Raw genomic sequence first — 18,628 nt, 5'->3', positions numbered from 1 at the left:
ATCTTCCAAAGACCCATGCGCGGCGATAGGAAAGGTAATATTTTAACTGTACCAATGGCCGCACACTCGAAAATACCAGCAAAAATGCAACAATAATCAAAATGTGCAGCATTTCATATGAAAACATGTTTAGTTCAGTTCTCGTTACCGTTTTTGTGGAAGAAACTCTTAAATTCAAGAATGCACTTCTTTAGTTTGTCAGCTGACAAATTTGCAAAGATGGCGTCTTGTAGTATCACCCGGAAATATGGGCTGGTTCTCCTCAGAAAGTAGTACAATTTATTCTCTACATATTACCGTGTTGGGATGATGCCTTCAATTAAAATAACAATTACTAAACGACATAGTAGCTGTTCATAAGTAAAGGCATACAGCAAAAGAGGACACACCACAATAGATCAAAGAACTGCTCGCAGTGGTCCCCAACAAGGAAAAAAAATCGGCTGATTTTATTTTTTCTTTTCTTCAAGCGTCGCCTGGTTGTCTATTTTGCTTTAACATAAACAGAAAAAGTGTAACAACAGAACTGAATGCATAACATTATATGTGTTGCCTTTCTACTATATAAATATATAGTATAAAGGTATAGAAATCACTCGGAAAACCGGAAATGGAAAGAAGGTCCTGCGGGCCGAATGTCATATACCATTCGACTCAGTTACGAAAACTGAGCATTTTCTGTGTGTGTGTGTGTGTGTGTGTATGTATGTGTGTGTGCGCGTGTGTATGTGTGTATGTGTATGTGTGTATCTCACTCACTTTTCTCGGAGATGGCTAAACCGATTTTAATGTTCTTAGTGTCAAATGAAAGGTCTAGGTGTCCCATAGGTCGCTATTGAATTTCATACTGATCGGACTTTTAGTTCAAAAGTTATGTATAAAAATACGAAAAATATGGGACTTTATTATCTCATAGGTCCCTTAACCGATTTGAACAAAATTGATTGCATATGAAAGAGGAGCCTTGCAAACCCTTAACTTCCAAATTTCATGACGATTGGGCTTGTAGTTTGAAAGTTACATAAAGAAATGTGAAAAAATACATATTTATGTAAACATATTTATGTAACATATAAGCATTAATTCTATGAAAAACATCACACATTTTATTATTATTTGAAAATTACTGCTGAGATCTATCAAACGAAACCGAGTTATTTAAAATCGGACGGTTCATTCAAAAGTTATTCAAATTTTAACTCTAATGCACCGTATATTAAACCGTTAAAACGTGTGAAATCAAAACATATCAATCAAATGTTGATTGTATTCAATGTGTGTGATGTATGTGTGTATATATGTATGTATGTATGTATGTATGTATGTATGTATGTATGTATGTATGTATGTATGTATGTATGTATGTATGTATGTATGTATGTATGTATGTATGTATGTATGTATGTATGTATGTATGTATGTATGTATGTATGTATGTATGTATGTATGTATGTATGTATGTATGTATGTATGTATGTACGTATGTACGTATGTATGTATGTATGTATGTATGTATGTATGTATGTATGTATGGATGTATGTATGTATGTGTGTATGTATGTATGTGTGTATGTGATGACAATTTGCAATTTTTCAATTTGCATTGAAATTCAAGAAAAGTGAGAAACATGTCAATTGTCTGAAGATTTTGAAACCTCTTAGTAGAATACGAACTCTGAAATCAAAGAAAAGAAAAATTTTTTACCGACTAAATTCCACTATTTAATATTTATTCGCTACAGATACGTATAAAAGCCAAAGCCATGGGTTTATACCGTCTTTAGACATTACCCTTCTTTATCGACAGACTTCGCAGCCGGCTGTTAGAGTACAGGAAAATTACGGGGCCAGTGCAACAATCCTACTGACTCTAACTAGCAAGCACCGCCTAGCCGAGATTCGAACATATGACGACTGGCTTGTTAGACCAGCATCGTACCTCGAAGCTAGCTGGGCGGTCAGATACGTATACGCTTTGTAATAAGACACTGATGAAGCCTGCACGTCGTAGTCGAACTACGTATCTGTTGCAAATAAATATTAAATAGTGGGATTCAATCGAAAAGTTTTTTCTTTTCTTTGATTTTAGATTTCAATTGTCATTTTCTTCACTTGCTGTTACTCACAATTGTACAAGAAAAGCAAAAAGCGAAGAAAAGCAGTTAATTTAGGCATGTAGGTATAGTGGTGTATAGGATTAAAAATACTAGTGAGTTGATTTTTCCAAATAAATTTATACAAATTTCAAACAAATTTTGCGCATCAATAGATGCTCTTTTCAATCAATAGATACTAGAGCTTAGAAATGTTACATGAAAAATAGGAAGTAAACGTTGCACGGTAGTAATTTCGTAAGATTTGTTTTCGTTAGTGATATTTTTAAGGACAGATGTCTTATGTCATGTATCATGTTTTAATAAATAAATCAAAAATGACTGGAAATCATATTCCCCATTCTCAAGCATGTTTATGGCGCAGCTTTTGCACTATTTTTCGACCTCATCTTGTTTTCCTAACCTTTTAACGGAATATATTGTAAAAACGATGCGATCAAACTAATGACTATCTTTTCATGAAAGTACATTCAAAAGTAGCTTAAGTTTGGATTTTAATGCAAAAATAATTATCTGAAGGAGCGCCAGCTAAGAAAAAGTTCAATTTCTCTTTTTCATATCTAATGCTCTATTCAGTTATTTTTTCTAATTCATATATATTGCAAAATTGAAGCCAAGCAAACTAATAGTAAAATTTTGAGAATAATCATTTTGTTGTAGATATCCTTTTTCTTCAAAAGCGAAGTATAATAATAATTTTTCTGAACTCTTGTTTTTCAAAGATGCTAACTTTTGAACGCATGGTATTAAGGCGGAACCGAAAGTGGCTAACGTTATTGTGTTAGTGCGACAAACACTGTACTGTACATCTCATGTGTTCGTTAAAAACCTAAACGTTTATTTGAATATTGCATTAGTATTGGTAATATATGTCAAATAGCGGAGCTTGCAAACAAAAACAGCTGATCCGCAGCTAACCGCACTGACTACAAACATCCCGAAAAAGGGTTTGTTTTCTTTATCAAGGCATTCCGATTCAATCAAAATTAACAGCAGCAACTGAATAATGCGTAGGATCACTAGGATGTTTAATTAATCCGCTTGCATCGGATTGCGTTTTTGATTCCTGCGTTTGCGTTTTGTTTGTTTATTTCACTCTAAGCTCATCGATGCGGCGAAAGTTGAAAGCTCTTTAAAAGCTCATTGATGTGACGAAAGTTTGATACTGTATTGCTGCTTTTTCGGACATCGCTAGTTCAACGAAATATGTGCGTAACCAAATATCTATTAACTAATTCCAAATTATACATTGGTCGCTTTTATGAACACGTAGTGATCGATATGTTCAGTTAAATTTATTTTCCATTAGCAATTATGTTTTGCTGAGCGTTTATTGATACACAGCAGATCGATAAATTGAATTACTAGTTTTAGGACATTATAACAGCGCTGGAAGCACTGATTACGTGGCGAAAGCGTGCTCTGCCAATACAGATGCATTTTTAACGCGCAAAACAATACATGCTTCGAATGGTAGCCATTTATCCAGCCATCTTTGAGCCACTTTCGGTTTCCCCTTAATATCAAAATATCAAAAAATCTGCTATGAACACATATTTCATATTGTCAATTCAAAACAAGTTTCGTATGTGGATCTGAAGCCCGAAAGTTACGGCCGTCTGTAGACCCGTTAGAGGGTTAATTTCTAATTTTCTATATATATTCATTCATGTCTGCAAAAATTATCTTTTGTGTTTACATTATTTTTCTATAAATCACGTAAATATTATAAAACTAAATAAGGTGTTCATCAAGTAACATAAATGACGCTTACAAGTATTTACGCACCCAAGGAAAGAAAATATAGTTATTGTACGCAATACGTTGTGAATTTTACTAGCAAATAAGGATTTTGAGGAATACGGAACGGATATTTAAAAATATAGTCAAATTAATTATAGATGTTCCTGAGAAATTAAATAATGATTATTGTGGCAGTAGAAAGGCTAGGTCACACCGCTAGGTGGATTAATTCGGGTTTTGCCTTTCTACTATATAAATATATAGTATAAAGGTATAGAAATCACTTGGAAAACCGGAAATGGAAAGAAGGTCCTGCGGGCTGAATGTTGTATACCATTCGACTCAGTTTCGAAAACTGAGCATTTTCTGTGTGTGTGTATGTATGTGTGTGTGTGTGTGTGTGTGTATGTGTGTGTGTGTGTATGTGACGCTTTTAATCTCACTCACTTTTCTCGGAGATGGCTGGACCGATTTTAATGTTCTTAGTGTCTAATGAAAGGTCTAGGTGTCCCATTGGTCGCTATTGAATTTCATACTGATCGGACTTTTTGTTCAAAAGTTATGTATAAAAATACGAAAAATATGGGACTTCATTATCTCATAGGTCCCTTAACCGATTTGAACAAAATTGATTGCATATGAAAGAGGAGCCTTGCAAACCCTTAACTTCCAAATTTCATGACGATTGGACTTGTAGTTTGAAAGTTACATAAAGAAATGTGAAAAAATAGTATTTAAAACATATTTATGTAACATATAAGCATTAATTTAATGAAAAACATCACACATTTTATGATTATTTGAAAATTACTGCTGAGATCTATCAAACGAAACCGAGTTATTTAAAATCGGACGCTTCATTCAAAAGTTATTCAAACTTTAACACTTAAGCACCGTATATTAAACCGTTAAAACGTGTGAAATCAAAACATATCAATCAAATGTTGATTGTATTCAATGTATGAGATGTGTGTGATGTATGTGTGTATGTATGTATGTATGTATGTATGTATGTATGTATGTATGTATGTATGTATGTATGTATGTATGTATGTATGTATGTATGTATGTATGTATGTATGTATGTATGTATGTATGTATGTATGTATGTATGTATGTATGTATGTATGTATGTATGTATGTATGTATGTATGTATGTATGTATGTATGTATGTATGTATGTATGTATGTATGTATGTATGTATGTATGTATGTATGTATGTATGTATGTATGTATGTATGTATATATGTATGTATGTGTGTATGTATGTATGTATGTATGTGATGACAATTTGCAATTTTAAAATTTGCAATGAAATTCAAGAAAAGTGAGAAACACGTCAATTGTCTGAAGTTTTTGAAGCCTCTTAGTGGAATACGAACTTTGAAATTAAAGAAAAGAAAAAACTTTTACTGACTAAATTCCACTATTTAATATTTATTCGCGAAAGATACGTATACGCTTTGAAATAAGACACTGATGAAGCCTGCACGTCGTAGGAGAACTACGTATCTGTTGCAAATAAATATTAAATAGCGGGATTCAATCGAAAAGTTTTTTCTTTTCTTTGATTTCAGATTTCAATTGTCATTTTCTTCACTTGCTGTTACTTACAATTGTACAAGAAAAGCAAAAAGCGAAGAAAAGCAGTTTATTTAAGCATGTAGGTATAGTGGTGTGTAGGATTAAAAATACTAGTGAGTTGATTTTTCCAAATAAATTTGTACAAACTCCAAACAAATTCTGCGCATCAATAGATGCTCTTTTCAATCAATAGATACTAGAGCTTAGAAATGTTATATGAAAAATAGGAAGTAAACGTTGCACGGTAGAAATTTTGTAAGATTTGTTTTCGTTAGTGATATTTTAAAGGACAGATGTCTTATGTCATGTATCATGTTTTAATAAATAAATCAAAAACAGACAAGCACTGGGAATCATATCGATCATATTTCCCATTCTCAAGCATGTTTATGGCGCAGCTTTGGCACTATTTTTCGACCTCATCTTGTTTTCCTAACCCTCTAACATTGTAAAAACGATGCGATCAAGCTAATGACTATCTTTTCATGAGAGTACATTCAAAAGAAACTTAAGTTTTGATTTTCATGCAAAAATAATTATCTGAAGGAGCGCTAGCTAAGAAATAGTTCCATTTCTTGTTTTAATATCTAATGCTCTATTCAGTTATTTTTTCTAATTCAGATATATTGCAAAATTGAAGCCAAGCAAAAATTTTGAGATCAATCATTTTGTTGTAGATATCCTTTTTCTTCAAAAGCGAAATATAATAATAATTTTTCTGAACTCTTGTTTTTCAAAGATGCTAACTTTTGAATGCATGGTATTAATATCAAAATATCAAAAAATCTGCTATGAACAAACACTTCATATTGTCAATTCAAAACAAGTTTCGTATGTGGCTCTGAAGCCCGAAAGTTAAGACCGTCTGTAGACCCGTTAGAGGGTTAATTTCTAATTTTCTATACATATTCATGCAGGTCTGTAAAAATTATCTTTTGTGTTTACATTATTTTTCTATAAATATTATAAAACTAAATAAGGTGTTCATCAAGTAACATAAATGACGCTTACATGTATTTACGCACACAAGGAAAGAAAGTATAATTATTCTACACAATACGTTGTGAATTTTACTGGCAAATAAGGATTTTGAGGAATACGGAACGGATATTTAAAAATATAGTCTAATATTACAATTAAGTTCCTGAGAAATTAAATAATGATTATTGTGGCAGTAGAAAGGCTAGGTCACGCCGCTAGGTGGATTAATTCGGGTTTTTATCTTAATTTTATGTAATTAATGAAAATATTGCCGGGTACGCGGCCACTGGAACTGCGCGTCGACTGGTGCTTTCACGGTACTCCATAGTAAGCAAAACATAGATACGTCACTCTTCGCAGATTCAATCGTCAGTAAAGTGGCTACTGACGGTAAAAGGAGTTACTAGCTTGTCATAATGTTCGTAAAGCGTTCTCGCAGGTGCACGTTTGACTATATCATCTGTCACTACACTGTGTATTATGAAAAGGCAATACAAAGACTATGATAGCCTAGTAAACCCTGCCGCCAGTAGATAGTGCTGATGGCATACTTTTTACTCATGTATGAGGAAATCGAACACTGACATATCTACTTCCTTTAATAATCTAAGCTACAGAAAAAATCGAACGTATAATACTCTGACGAGACAGCAGAGTGCGGCAGACGTTAATCATTGGATATCCTACGTAGACCAGTTGTGAAATTGGCGAATTGTGAAAGGATTCGAATAGTAAGCCAGGATTACCTAGATTACAGTCCATTGATTATTTTCGAAGGAACACTCACTCTATATTATTAGTCGCGTGGGTCGCAAGATAACTACGGATGACGTTTGATTATTTCAGTAAGTAAAATGTGTAGTAGAATGGAATACTAATGCAATACGTAATAAAACCACGTTATATTTTGCATTACGAACATATGCTTCTAAGTTACAACTTTTAGTATTGGTAATCTTGAAAACTTACCCCGACAAACGACTTGGGTCTACTAAACGGCATCAAGAACTCGAGATCTCCAGGCCACCATTCTGGTTCACTATATCCTTCTGACGTGGGAATCTGGATGTATCCCAATGAACACTGGACCATGAAAGGTATAAATTTTTCCAGCTGAGTTTCATTTATTTTTTCCAATGATGTTGGATAACCACCAGCAAAAAGTAATGGCAAATTGGACACCATATTCTTACAGCTTTCATTATCCATGCCGCTTATAATCTCTGACATAGTTCTACATACGGGAATACCTGTGAAATAGAACAATACACCTTCTGTAGAAAAAAAAATTAATGTGCTACACTTAAACATCTGATACATGATTTTGCACTAAGATGAAACAATTACCGTTCTATAGGTTGGTTCTAATAAATAATAATAATAATAATAATAATAATAATAATAATAATAATAATAATAATAACTCGGTACCGTTCGAGGAGGTGAGGACTCAACGGCACTTAGCTGCAAGCGGCCGAGCGGGTTGTAGGTTGCGGATAACTAACGGCCATTAGATATAATGGTTAGTTGCGAATTAAATAAGCAATCCCGGACAAGCAGCGGGGATGGTCTATGGGTGTGGTGGGGCTCAACAGTGGGCTCTGTTTAGTTTCCATGAAAAACCACAATACCTGAACGCCAGTCCTGACAAAGCGAGTAGGTACCGCTATAAGTGCCTTAGCCCATGACCTCGGTTAGACTTCCGGAAAGAAAAGTCAACCCAATATGGAGTACAATTTACGGAATAGAATAATAATGCGATCGCCCGAGGAGGGAGCCCCTATTGGAGCTGGTCCTGGAACGGGGGACAGAGCGAGCGGCCAGCGGCTGGAGGAAGACCTGGTGCAAGAGCGACCTTCCAGTCAACGGGCTCAGCCCGTACACCGAACGCGAAACCGAAGAAGCAGCAACAGACACCCAAGGCAATGCTGCACCTGCTAATGTTGCTACGGCTGACCGACGTCAGTCGCTCACCTTGGCAGGCCGCCAACGGCAGCGGATCATGTGGACGAGGGAGATGAACATGTATGTGATCCGCTGCTACTACGTTTGCACGAGGTTGGAGACGGATATGTCCGGCAGGCCTAGAATGCTGGACATGTTCAATGAGCGGTTCCCTCGATTTGCCAACCAGCTTGACCGGAATAAGCTGTACACCCGACGACGAGCAATATTGACAAACAACATGCTCACTACCGTCGAGTTAGACAGCATCAAGCTGGAAGTGCAAAGGGAACTAGGGAGTACAGGGAACAGATCGAGCGATGTGTCGAGTAGGAGTTCTGTTGAGCACGATGCAGCACGGCGGGAATCACATGTCAGTGGAGGAATCATCATTGCATGCTCCAGAACTAACAATGGACCAACAACGACAACAATTACTTAACGAACTAGCTTTCGAAATGAACGCAGCGGTTACACAATTTCGGGGAACAGACCCCTTATCCCGACACCGGATACCAAAGCTGCAATATTCCTTCCGGCTAACGAATGCAGTAAGAATCCTTAACGAGGATGTTTCGCCACTGTATACTGAAACCGCTGAGAACCTTGAGGAACTGCAATGTATAGTGTATTCCGCAGCTGTAGCCGTTGTGAGAACTATGGGAGTACGAACCTTCCCCCCAGGTAATGGTGAGGCCCATGTACGCCCCCAAACACGAGAACCCGCATGGATGCTACGACTGGAATCTAGGATAGCATCGTTGAGGGTGAAGATAGGTCGGTTAACACAATACAAGAGGGGAAACCGATCAGTAAGGCTGGTTCGTCAGGTGAAAGAAATCGTCAAGCCCGCAGAGCTCCTAAATCTCAGTGAACTCAACATCACTGAGATCCTCGACACCCATGTACAAAGGTTAAGTGCTCTTGCTAAACGGATGCGACGTTATGTTGAATGTTCAAAGCGGAAACAACAAAACCGGATGTTCAACACTAACGAAAGGGAGTTCTATAACCACATCAGCAATAACAAAACCGATTACAGCGAGGGACTCCCAGAACTTGGCGAAATTACACAGTTTTGGGCAAATATATGGGAGAACCCCGCTCAACACAACAATAATGCGATGTGGTTGGTAGAAGAGGAAGAATGCGGTGGTGAAATTGAACGCATGGCCTCCGTAGCAGTGACCGCCGAGGATATCCATGAGGCTACACGGTATACCAGGAATTGGGCCGCACCAGGACCAGATTTTGTGCACAATTTTTGGTATAAAAAGTTCTCTGCAATCCATGGGCGGATGGCGGAATGCTTCAACACGGTACTAAGAAACCCCCAGGAGCTGCCAGAATTCATCACTAAAGGGGTAACCTATCTTCTACCCAAAGATCGGAACACGACTAATCCCGCCAAGTACAGGCCAATAACATGTCTTTCAAGCCTGTACAAGGTGCTCTCGTCGGTAATCACCCAAAAGGTGCAGTACCATTGCGATGCAAATGGAGTGATGACTGAAGAACAAAAAGGATGCCGTAAAAACACACAAGGCTGTAAAGACCAAGTCATCATCGATGCAGTCATTGTGGGACAGGCAAGCCGAAATAGGCAAAACCTCAGTATGGCGTACATCGACTACAAGAAGGCATACGATTCAGTACCCCACTCGTACCTAATTAAGGTACTAGAATTGTATAAAATAGACGGTGGCATCATCAGGTTAATGAAGCACGCAATGGGAATGTGGAATACTTCACTCCACACTACCGACGGGATAGAGGTGTTACGATCCAGAACTCTCAGCATAAAAAGGGGGATTTTCCAAGGCGATACATTCAGTCCGCTATGGTTTTGCCTTGCGATGAACTCCCTCAGCAAAGCACTTAACCGAAGCAGCTATGGCTACCAATTGAAAAGTGGGACAACGAGTACAAAAATTACCCACACCTTCTATATGGACGATCTGAAGCTGTTTGCGGAAACTATGGAGAAGCTGCGGCATTTGTTGCAGCTGGTGACAACGTTCAGCAACGATATTCGGATGGAGCTTGGCGTCGACAAATGTCGTCTCGTAAATATCCATCGGGGTAAAGTAATGGACGCTGAAAGTTTCCGCATCAACGAAAGGGAGGAAATTCGAAGTATGATTGAAGGTGAGTCGTACAAATACCTGGGATTCCTGCAACTGAAAGGTATTCACCACACGACTATCAGGAAAGAACTGCAGGAACGGTTCCTGTATCGTGTCAACCGTATTTTGAAATCACTCCTCTCTGCCGGCTACAAAGTAAAGGCGATAAACACGTTTGCCGTGCCTTTGTTGACATACAGCTTCGGGGTGGTTAAATGGACCAAAACGGATTTGGAAGCGATTGAACGTACCTTGCGAGTATCGCTAACCAAGCACCGTTCGCACCACCCAAGATCGGCAGTCGAAAGAATCACCTTACCACGCATGGAAGGAGGAAGAGGTGTCACTGACATCCAAGCGCTATGCGTATCCCAGATCGAGCAGTTGCGGAGATATTTCATAGATAGTCAGACTCGTCATGTTGTCTACCGCACTGTCTGTGAAGCAGACCACGGGTTCAGCGCCCTGCATCTGGCGCAGGAGCATTACCAGCTGAACTGCGACCTAAAAGCCGTACCAGAAAAGGTCGAAACGTGGAAAGCAAAGGAACTACATGGGACGCACCCCCATCAATTAGAGCAAGCGCATATAGACAAAGTGGCATCGAATGCGTGGTTGGTGCGAGGTGATATCTTTTCGGAGACGGAAGGCTTCATGGTAGCAATTCAGGATCGTGTTACTACGACGAAGAACTACCGCAGGTACATATTGCACGAAGATATAGAAGACCGTTGTCGAAAGTGCAATTCAGTAGGGGAAACGTTCGAGCATGTGATTGCAGGCTGTCCAGCCTTAGCCGAAACGGCTTACCTACGACGCCACAATGCAGTTGCCAAGATTGTGCACCAGCAACTCGCCTTGAAGCACAACTTGGTAAACTGTTACGTACCCTACTATAAGTACCTGCCTAGCCCGGTTCTGGAAAATAGCTGCATAAAGTTGTACTGGGATCGTGAGATTATTACGGACGTCCTTATCGTCCTGACGTTGTGATCTACGACAAAAGGAGGAAGCACGTTACCCTCATAGACATCGCTGTACCGCTGGATCGCAATGTCCAGTCAACATTCTCGGCCAAAATAACGAAATACCACGACTTGGCCGAGGAGTTAAAGCAGATGTGGCACCTTGAGGGCGTACGTATAGTTCCGGTGGTCATCTCAGCCACCGGAGTAGTGCCCTGTAGCCTACAACGTTCCCTGGAAGAGCTAGAGCTCCAAAAAAATTTGGACAATATCCAAAAAGCGGTGGTTCTTGAAACCTGTAATATTATGAGGAGGTTCCTGAATCACCACAATTAAACACAGCTGGAGCAGACGTAACAACAAAAAAAAATGTGAATGAGAACCACAGAGCCTAACCCCTCTTGGCATAAAGAAGCCCGAGGGTAGGTGAAAGTTTCCAGCATTTTTGCTGAGAAGTGCCAAAACTCTATAATAATAATAATAATAATAATAATAATAATAATAATAAGTTGCAAGTGGTTTCGACGTTCAGCAACGATATCCGGATAGAGTTGGGCATCGACAAATGTCGACTCGTCAATATTCACCGGGGTAAAGTTATGGACGCTGAAAGTTTCCGCGTCAACCCTAGAGAAGAGATTCGGAGTATGGTTGAAGGTGAATCGTACAAATACCTGGGATTCCTGCAACTAAAAGGTATTCACCACACGATGATCAAGAAAGAACTGCAGGAAAATTTCTTGCATCGTATCAACCGTATAATGAAGACTTTTCTCTCGGCCGGCAACAAGATCAAGGCTATAAACACATTTGCCGTGCCGCTGTTGACATCCAGCTTCGGGGTGGTCAAATGGACCAAAACGGATTTGGAAGCGATCGAACGAGCATTAAGAGTATCGCTGACAAAACACCGTTCGCACCACCCAAAATCGGCCACCGAAAGAATCACCTTACCACGAAGTGAAGGAGGAATAGGTGTGATTGATATCCAGGCACTTTGTGCCTCACAGATCCAACAGTTGCGGAGATATTTCGTAGAAAGCCAGAACCGTCATGAAATCTATCGCACTGTTTGCGAGGCAGACCACGGGTTCAGCGCTCTGCACCTGGCGCAGCATGACTATCAGCTGAACTGCGTTCTTAAAACCGACGAGGAAAAGATCGCAACGTGGAAGCAAAAAGAGCTGCATGGGACGCACCCCCATCAGTTAGAACAATCACACGTAGACAAAGCAGCATCAAATACGTGGTTGGTGCGAGGTGATCTCTTTTCGGAGACAGAAGGATTCATGGTAGCCATCCAGGACCGGGTTATTGCAACGAAGAACTACCGCAGGTACATATTGCACGAAAACATAGAGGATCGTTGCCGTAAGTGCAATGTAGTAGGGGAGTCGATTAAGCATGTTATTGCAGGCTGCCAAGCGTTAGCAGAAACAGCCTACCTCAATCGCCACAATACGGTTGCCAAGATTGTGCACCAACAACTTGCTTTGAAGCATAACTTGTTAAACTGCTACGTACCCTACTACAAATACCTGCCCCACCCAGTCCTGGAAAATGGCTGTGTAAAGCTGTACTGGGATCGCGAGATCATAACGGAAGTCCTCATACGTGCCAATCGCCCTGACATTGTGGTCTACAACAAAAGGATAAAGCGGGTCACCCTCATCGATATTGCTGTACCGCTAGACCACAATGTGCAATCAACTTTCTCGACCAAAATCACGAAATACCATGATTTGGCCGAGGAGTTACGGCAAATGTGGCACCTGGAGGAAGTACGAATAGTTCCAGTAGTAATCTCTGCTACTGGACTAGTTCCCTGTACGCTACTGCGCTCCTTAGAAGAGTTGGAGCTGCGCACCGAACTACAAGTAATCCAGAAAGCGGTGGTTTTGGGTACCTGCAACATTGTACGGAGGTTCCTGAACCACCATAACTGATCCAACCGAAGCAAACATTCAAACACCAAAAAAATTAATAACTGATGAATGAGACCTCAGAGCCTAACCCCTTTGGCAAAACGGATAGCCCGGGGTAGGTGAAAGTTTCCAGCGTTACTGCTGAGAAGTGAAAAATTCTGATAATAATAATAATAATAATAACTCGGCACCGTTCGAGGAGGTGAGGACTCAACGGCGCTTAGCTGCAAGCGGCCGAGCGGGTTGTAGGTTGCGGATAACTAACGGCCATTAGATATAATGGTTAGTTGTGAATTAAATAAGCAATCCCGGACAAGCAGCGGGGATGGTCTATGGGTGTGGTGGGGCTCAACAGTGGGCTCTGTTTAGTTTCCATGAAAAACCACAATACCTGAACGCCAGTCCTGACAAAGCGAGTAGGTACCGCTATAAGTGCCTTAGCCCATGACCTCACTAACCGGTTAGACTTCCGGAAAGAAAAGTCAACCCAATATGGAGTACAATTTACGGAATAGAATAATAATGCGATCGCCCGAGGAAAGAGCCCCTACTGGAACTGGTCCTGGAACGGGGGACAGAGCGAGCGGCCAGCGGCTGGAGGAAGACCTGGTGCAAGAGCGACCTTCCAGTCAACGGGCTCAGCCCGTACACCGAACGCGAAACCGAAGAAGCAGCAACAGACACCACCAAGGCAATGCTGCACCTGCTAATGTTGCTACGGCTGACCGACGTCAGTCGCTCACCTTGGCAGGCCGCCAACGGCAGTGGATCATGTGGACGAGGGAGATGAACATGTATGTGATCCGCTGCTACTACGTTTGCACGAGGTTGGAGACGGATATGTCCGGCAGGCCTAGAATGCTGGACATGTTCAATGAGCGGTTCCCTCGATTTGCCAACCAGCTTGACCGGAATAAGCTGTACACCCGACGACGAGCAATATTGACAAACAACATGCTCACTACCGCCGAGTTAGACAGCATCAAGCTGGAAGTGCAAAGGGAACTAGAGAGTACAGGGAACAGATCGAGCGATGTGTCGAGTAGGAGTTCTGTTGGGCACGATGCAGTACGGCGGGAATCGACTGCATCCATAAACATGTCAGTGGAGGAATCATCATTGCATGCTCCAGAACTAACAATGGACCAACAACGACAACAATTACTTGACGAACTAGCTTTCAAAATGAACGCAGCGGTTACACAATTTCGGGGAACAGACCCCTTATCCCGACACCGGATGCCAAAGCTGCAATATTCCTTCCGGCTAATGAATGCAGTAAGAATCCTTAACGAGGATGTTTTGCCACTGTATACTGAAACCGCTGAGAACCTTGAGGAACTGCAATGTATAGTGTATTCCGCAGCTGTAGCCATTGCGAGAACTATGGGAGTACGGACCTTCCCCCCAGGTAATGGTGAGGCCCATGTACGCCTCCAAACACGAAAACCCGCATGGATGCTACGACTAGAATCTAGGATAGCATCGTTGAGGGTGAAGATAGGTCGGTTAACACAATACAAGAGGGGAAATCGATCAGGAAGGCTGGTTCGTCAGGTGAAAGAAATCGTCAAGCCCGCAGAGCTCCTAAATCTCAGTGAACTCAACATCACTGAGATCCTCGACACCCATGTACAAAGGTTAAGTGCTCTTGCTAAACGGATGCGACGTTATGTTGAATGTTCAAAGCGGAAACAACAAAACCGGATGTTCAACACTAACGAAAGGGAGTTCTATAACCACATCAGCAATAACAAAACCGATTACAGCGAGGGACTCCCAGAACTTGGCGAAATTACACAGTTTTGGGCCAATATATGGGAGAACCCCGCTCAACACAACAATAATGCGATGTGGTTGGTAGAAGAGGAAGAAGGCAGTGGTGAAATTGAACGCATGGCCTCCGTAGCAGTGACCGCCGAGGATATCCATGAGGCTACACGGTATACCAGGAATTGGGCCGCACCAGGACCAGATTTCGTGCACAATTTTTGGTATAAAAAGTTCTCTGCAATCCATGGGCGGATGGCGGAATGCTTCAACACGGTACTAAGAAACCCCCAGGAGCTGCCAGAATTCATCACTAAAGGGGTAACCTATCTTCTACCTAAAGATCGGAACACGACTAATCCCGCCAAGTACAGGCCAATAACATGTGTGGTGTGTGGTATTCACTACATGTAGCAACCAAGGCTACTTTTGAAATACTGAACACTGTCCCGAAGTCAAGACAGTCTATTTATTTGATTTTCCACTGTGCGTCCCTTTCGTAGCCCTCTTTGTAGGGGTTCTCCCCTAGTAACATTTCTAATCTAACGGTCTAACGGTTTTCTACTAGGGTTCCACCCTAGTTGCCTAAACATTCTATTGGGGTGAATATACATTATTCCCCTACTGGTACTATAATTAAACCCCTATGCTTTTGCGCATGGGTTTAATTTATGGCTTTACATCCCTAAAAGGAAACAGCGCGTGCGCTTCGTTAACCCTACTCAAATAGCGCTTAAAAATGACAGATGTTCAGAATGAAACATCTGCTAGCTTGCTTGTGGTTAGAACGACAAAAAAACCGTTGACTAATAATCTGCTAAAAGAAAGCTACGAAAGGAAATAGAAAAGAATAGTGATATCGTCATATCACACATGTCTTTCAAGTCTGTACAAGGTGCTCTCGTCGGTAATCACCCAAAAGGTGCAGTACCATTGCGATGCAAATGGAGTGATGACTGAAGAACAAAAAGGATGCCGTAAAAACACACAAAGCTGTAAAGACCAAGTCATCATCGATGCAGTCATTGTGGGACAGGCAAGCCGAAATAGGCGAAACCTCAGTATGGCGTACATCGACTACAAGAAGGCATACGATTCAGTACCCCACTCGTACCTAGTTAAGGTACTAGAATTGTATAAAATAGACGGTGGCATCATCAGGTTAATGAAGCACGCAATGGGAATGTGGAACACTTCACTCCACACTACCGACGGGATAGAGGTGTTACGATCCAGAACTCTCAGCATAAAAAGGGGGATTTTCCAAGGCGATACATTCAGTCCGCTATGGTTTTGCCTTGCGATGAACCCCCTCAGCAAAGCACTTAACCGAAGCAGCTATGGCTACCAATTGAAAAGTGGGACAACGAGTACAAAAATTACCCACACCTTCTATATGGACGATCTGAAGCTGTTTGCGGAAACTATGGAGAAGCTGCGTTATTTGTTGCAGCTGGTGACAACGTTCAGCAACGATATTCGGATGGAGCTTGGCGTCGACAAATGTCGTCTCGTAAATATCCATCGGGGTAAAGTTATGGACGCTGAAAGTTTCCGCATCAACGAAAGGGAGGAAATTCGAAGTATGATTGAAGGTGAGTCGTACAAATACCTGGGATTCCTGCAACTGAAAGGTATTTACCACACGACTATCAGGAAAGAACTGCAGGAACGGTTCCTGTATCGTGTCAACCGTATTTTGAAATCACTCCTCTCTGCCGGCAACAAAGTAAAGGCGATAAACACGTTTGCCGTGCCTTTGTTGACATACAGCTTCGGGGTGGTTAAATGGACCAAAACGGATTTGGAAGCGATTGAACGTACCTTGCGAGTATCGCTAACCAAGCACCGTTCGCACCACCCAAGATCGGCAGTCGAAAGAATCACCTTACCACGCATGGAAGGAGGAAGAGGTGTCACTGACATCCAAGCGCTATGCGTATCCCAGATCGAGCAGTTGCGGAGATATTTCATAGATAGTCAGACTCGTCATGTTGTCTACCGCACTGTCTGTGAAGCAGACCACGGGTTCAGCGCCCTGCATCTGGCGCAGGAGCATTACCAGCTGAACTGCGACCTAAAAGCCGTACCAGAAAAGGTCGAAACGTGGAAAGCAAAGGAACTACATGGGACGCACCCCCATCAATTAGAGCAAGCGCATATAGACAAAGTGGCATCGAATGCGTGGTTGGTGCGAGGTGATATCTTTTCGGAGACGGAAGGCTTCATGGTAGCCATTCAGGATCGGGTTATTACGACGAAGAACTACCGCAGGTACATACGAAGACATAGAAGACCGTTGTCGAAAGTGCAATTCAGTAGGGGAAACGTTCGAGCATGTGATTGCAGGCTGTCCAGCCTTAGCCGAAACGGCTTACCTAGGACGCCACAATGCAGTTGCCAAGATTGTGCACCAGCAACTCGCCTTGAAGCACAACTTGGTAAACTGTTACGTACCCTACTATAAGTACCTGCCTAGCCCGGTTCTGGAAAATAGCTGCATAAAGTTGTACTGGGATCGTGAGATTATTACGGACGTCCTTATCGTCCTGACGTTGTGATCTACGACAAAAGGAGGAAGCACGTTACCCTCATAGACATCGCTGTACCGCTGGATCGCAATGTCCAGTCAACATTCTCGGCCAAAATAACGAAATACCACGACTTGGCCGAGGAGTTAAAGCAGATGTGGCACCTTGAGGGCGTACGTATAGTTCCGGTGGTCATCTCAGCCACCGGAGTAGTGCCCTGTAGTCTACAACGTTCCCTGGAAGAGCTAGAGCTCCAAAAAAATTTGGACAATATCCAAAAAGCGGTGGTTCTTGAAACCTGTAATATTACGAGGAGGTTCCTGAATCACCACAATTAAACACAGCTGGAGCAGACGTAACAAAAAAAAACCCGATTTAATCCACCTAGTGGTGAAAGGAACCTTTGTTATACGGTCTTACTTGCTATTTGAGATAGAAATCGGCACGTCTTCGTCTATTGGTTAACGTTGCGTAATGCGTTGGTTTACATAAAATTTTTGAAAATTGAATAAGTTTACAAAATTTAAACAAAATAGGAACACTTTTAAATTTTGATAGATCCCTTTTTCATGAAATTGCTGAGTAAGGATAAGTAAGTTGTTATTAATCTGAGTAAGTGCAAATAAAAGTAAGTTGTGAGAGGAAATCTTATTCTTTAACATATACATTGCCTAGTAAAGGTCTAGTTTATAGGTTTTTGAACTATGCATAATTTCCTGTAATGCCATTCTATTTGATTCACATCAATAGAGTTTTCTTGAATAATTTTCATCAATTTTTATTAACCTTCGGTTACTCACGCTGTTGTATTTTGTACAACACGTATAGGTTTTCCTACGCCATATTGTTATAAAATTACAAATCGTTGTTTAACTAACGTATATTCTCCAATAAACTTATTATGAGCAAAATATCGTTATTATTCAATGCATTAATAATTTCAA

General features: G+C 41.0%; 1 protein-coding gene across 3 annotated transcripts in view; it reads right to left on the bottom strand.

Moving 5' to 3' along the window:
- LOC128743673 (uncharacterized) overlaps nt 1-18,628 on the bottom strand; it is a 330,438-nt gene that overhangs the window by 214,594 nt on the left and 97,216 nt on the right. For all 3 annotated transcript variants that reach the window (XM_053840296.1, XM_053840297.1, XM_053840295.1), the window contains exon 2: nt 7,393-7,673. In XM_053840296.1, coding sequence (XP_053696271.1) covers nt 7,393-7,653 — 261 coding nt within the window. In that variant the 5' untranslated portion in view covers nt 7,654-7,673. The remainder of the gene's footprint in view (nt 1-7,392; nt 7,674-18,628) is intronic.

This window comes from Sabethes cyaneus, chromosome 3, assembly GCF_943734655.1.
Source record: "Sabethes cyaneus chromosome 3, idSabCyanKW18_F2, whole genome shotgun sequence".
Lineage (NCBI taxonomy): Eukaryota > Metazoa > Arthropoda > Insecta > Diptera > Culicidae > Sabethes > Sabethes cyaneus.
Note: the sequence above shows the minus strand (reverse complement) of the source record. Positions and strands in the feature narration are given on the sequence as shown.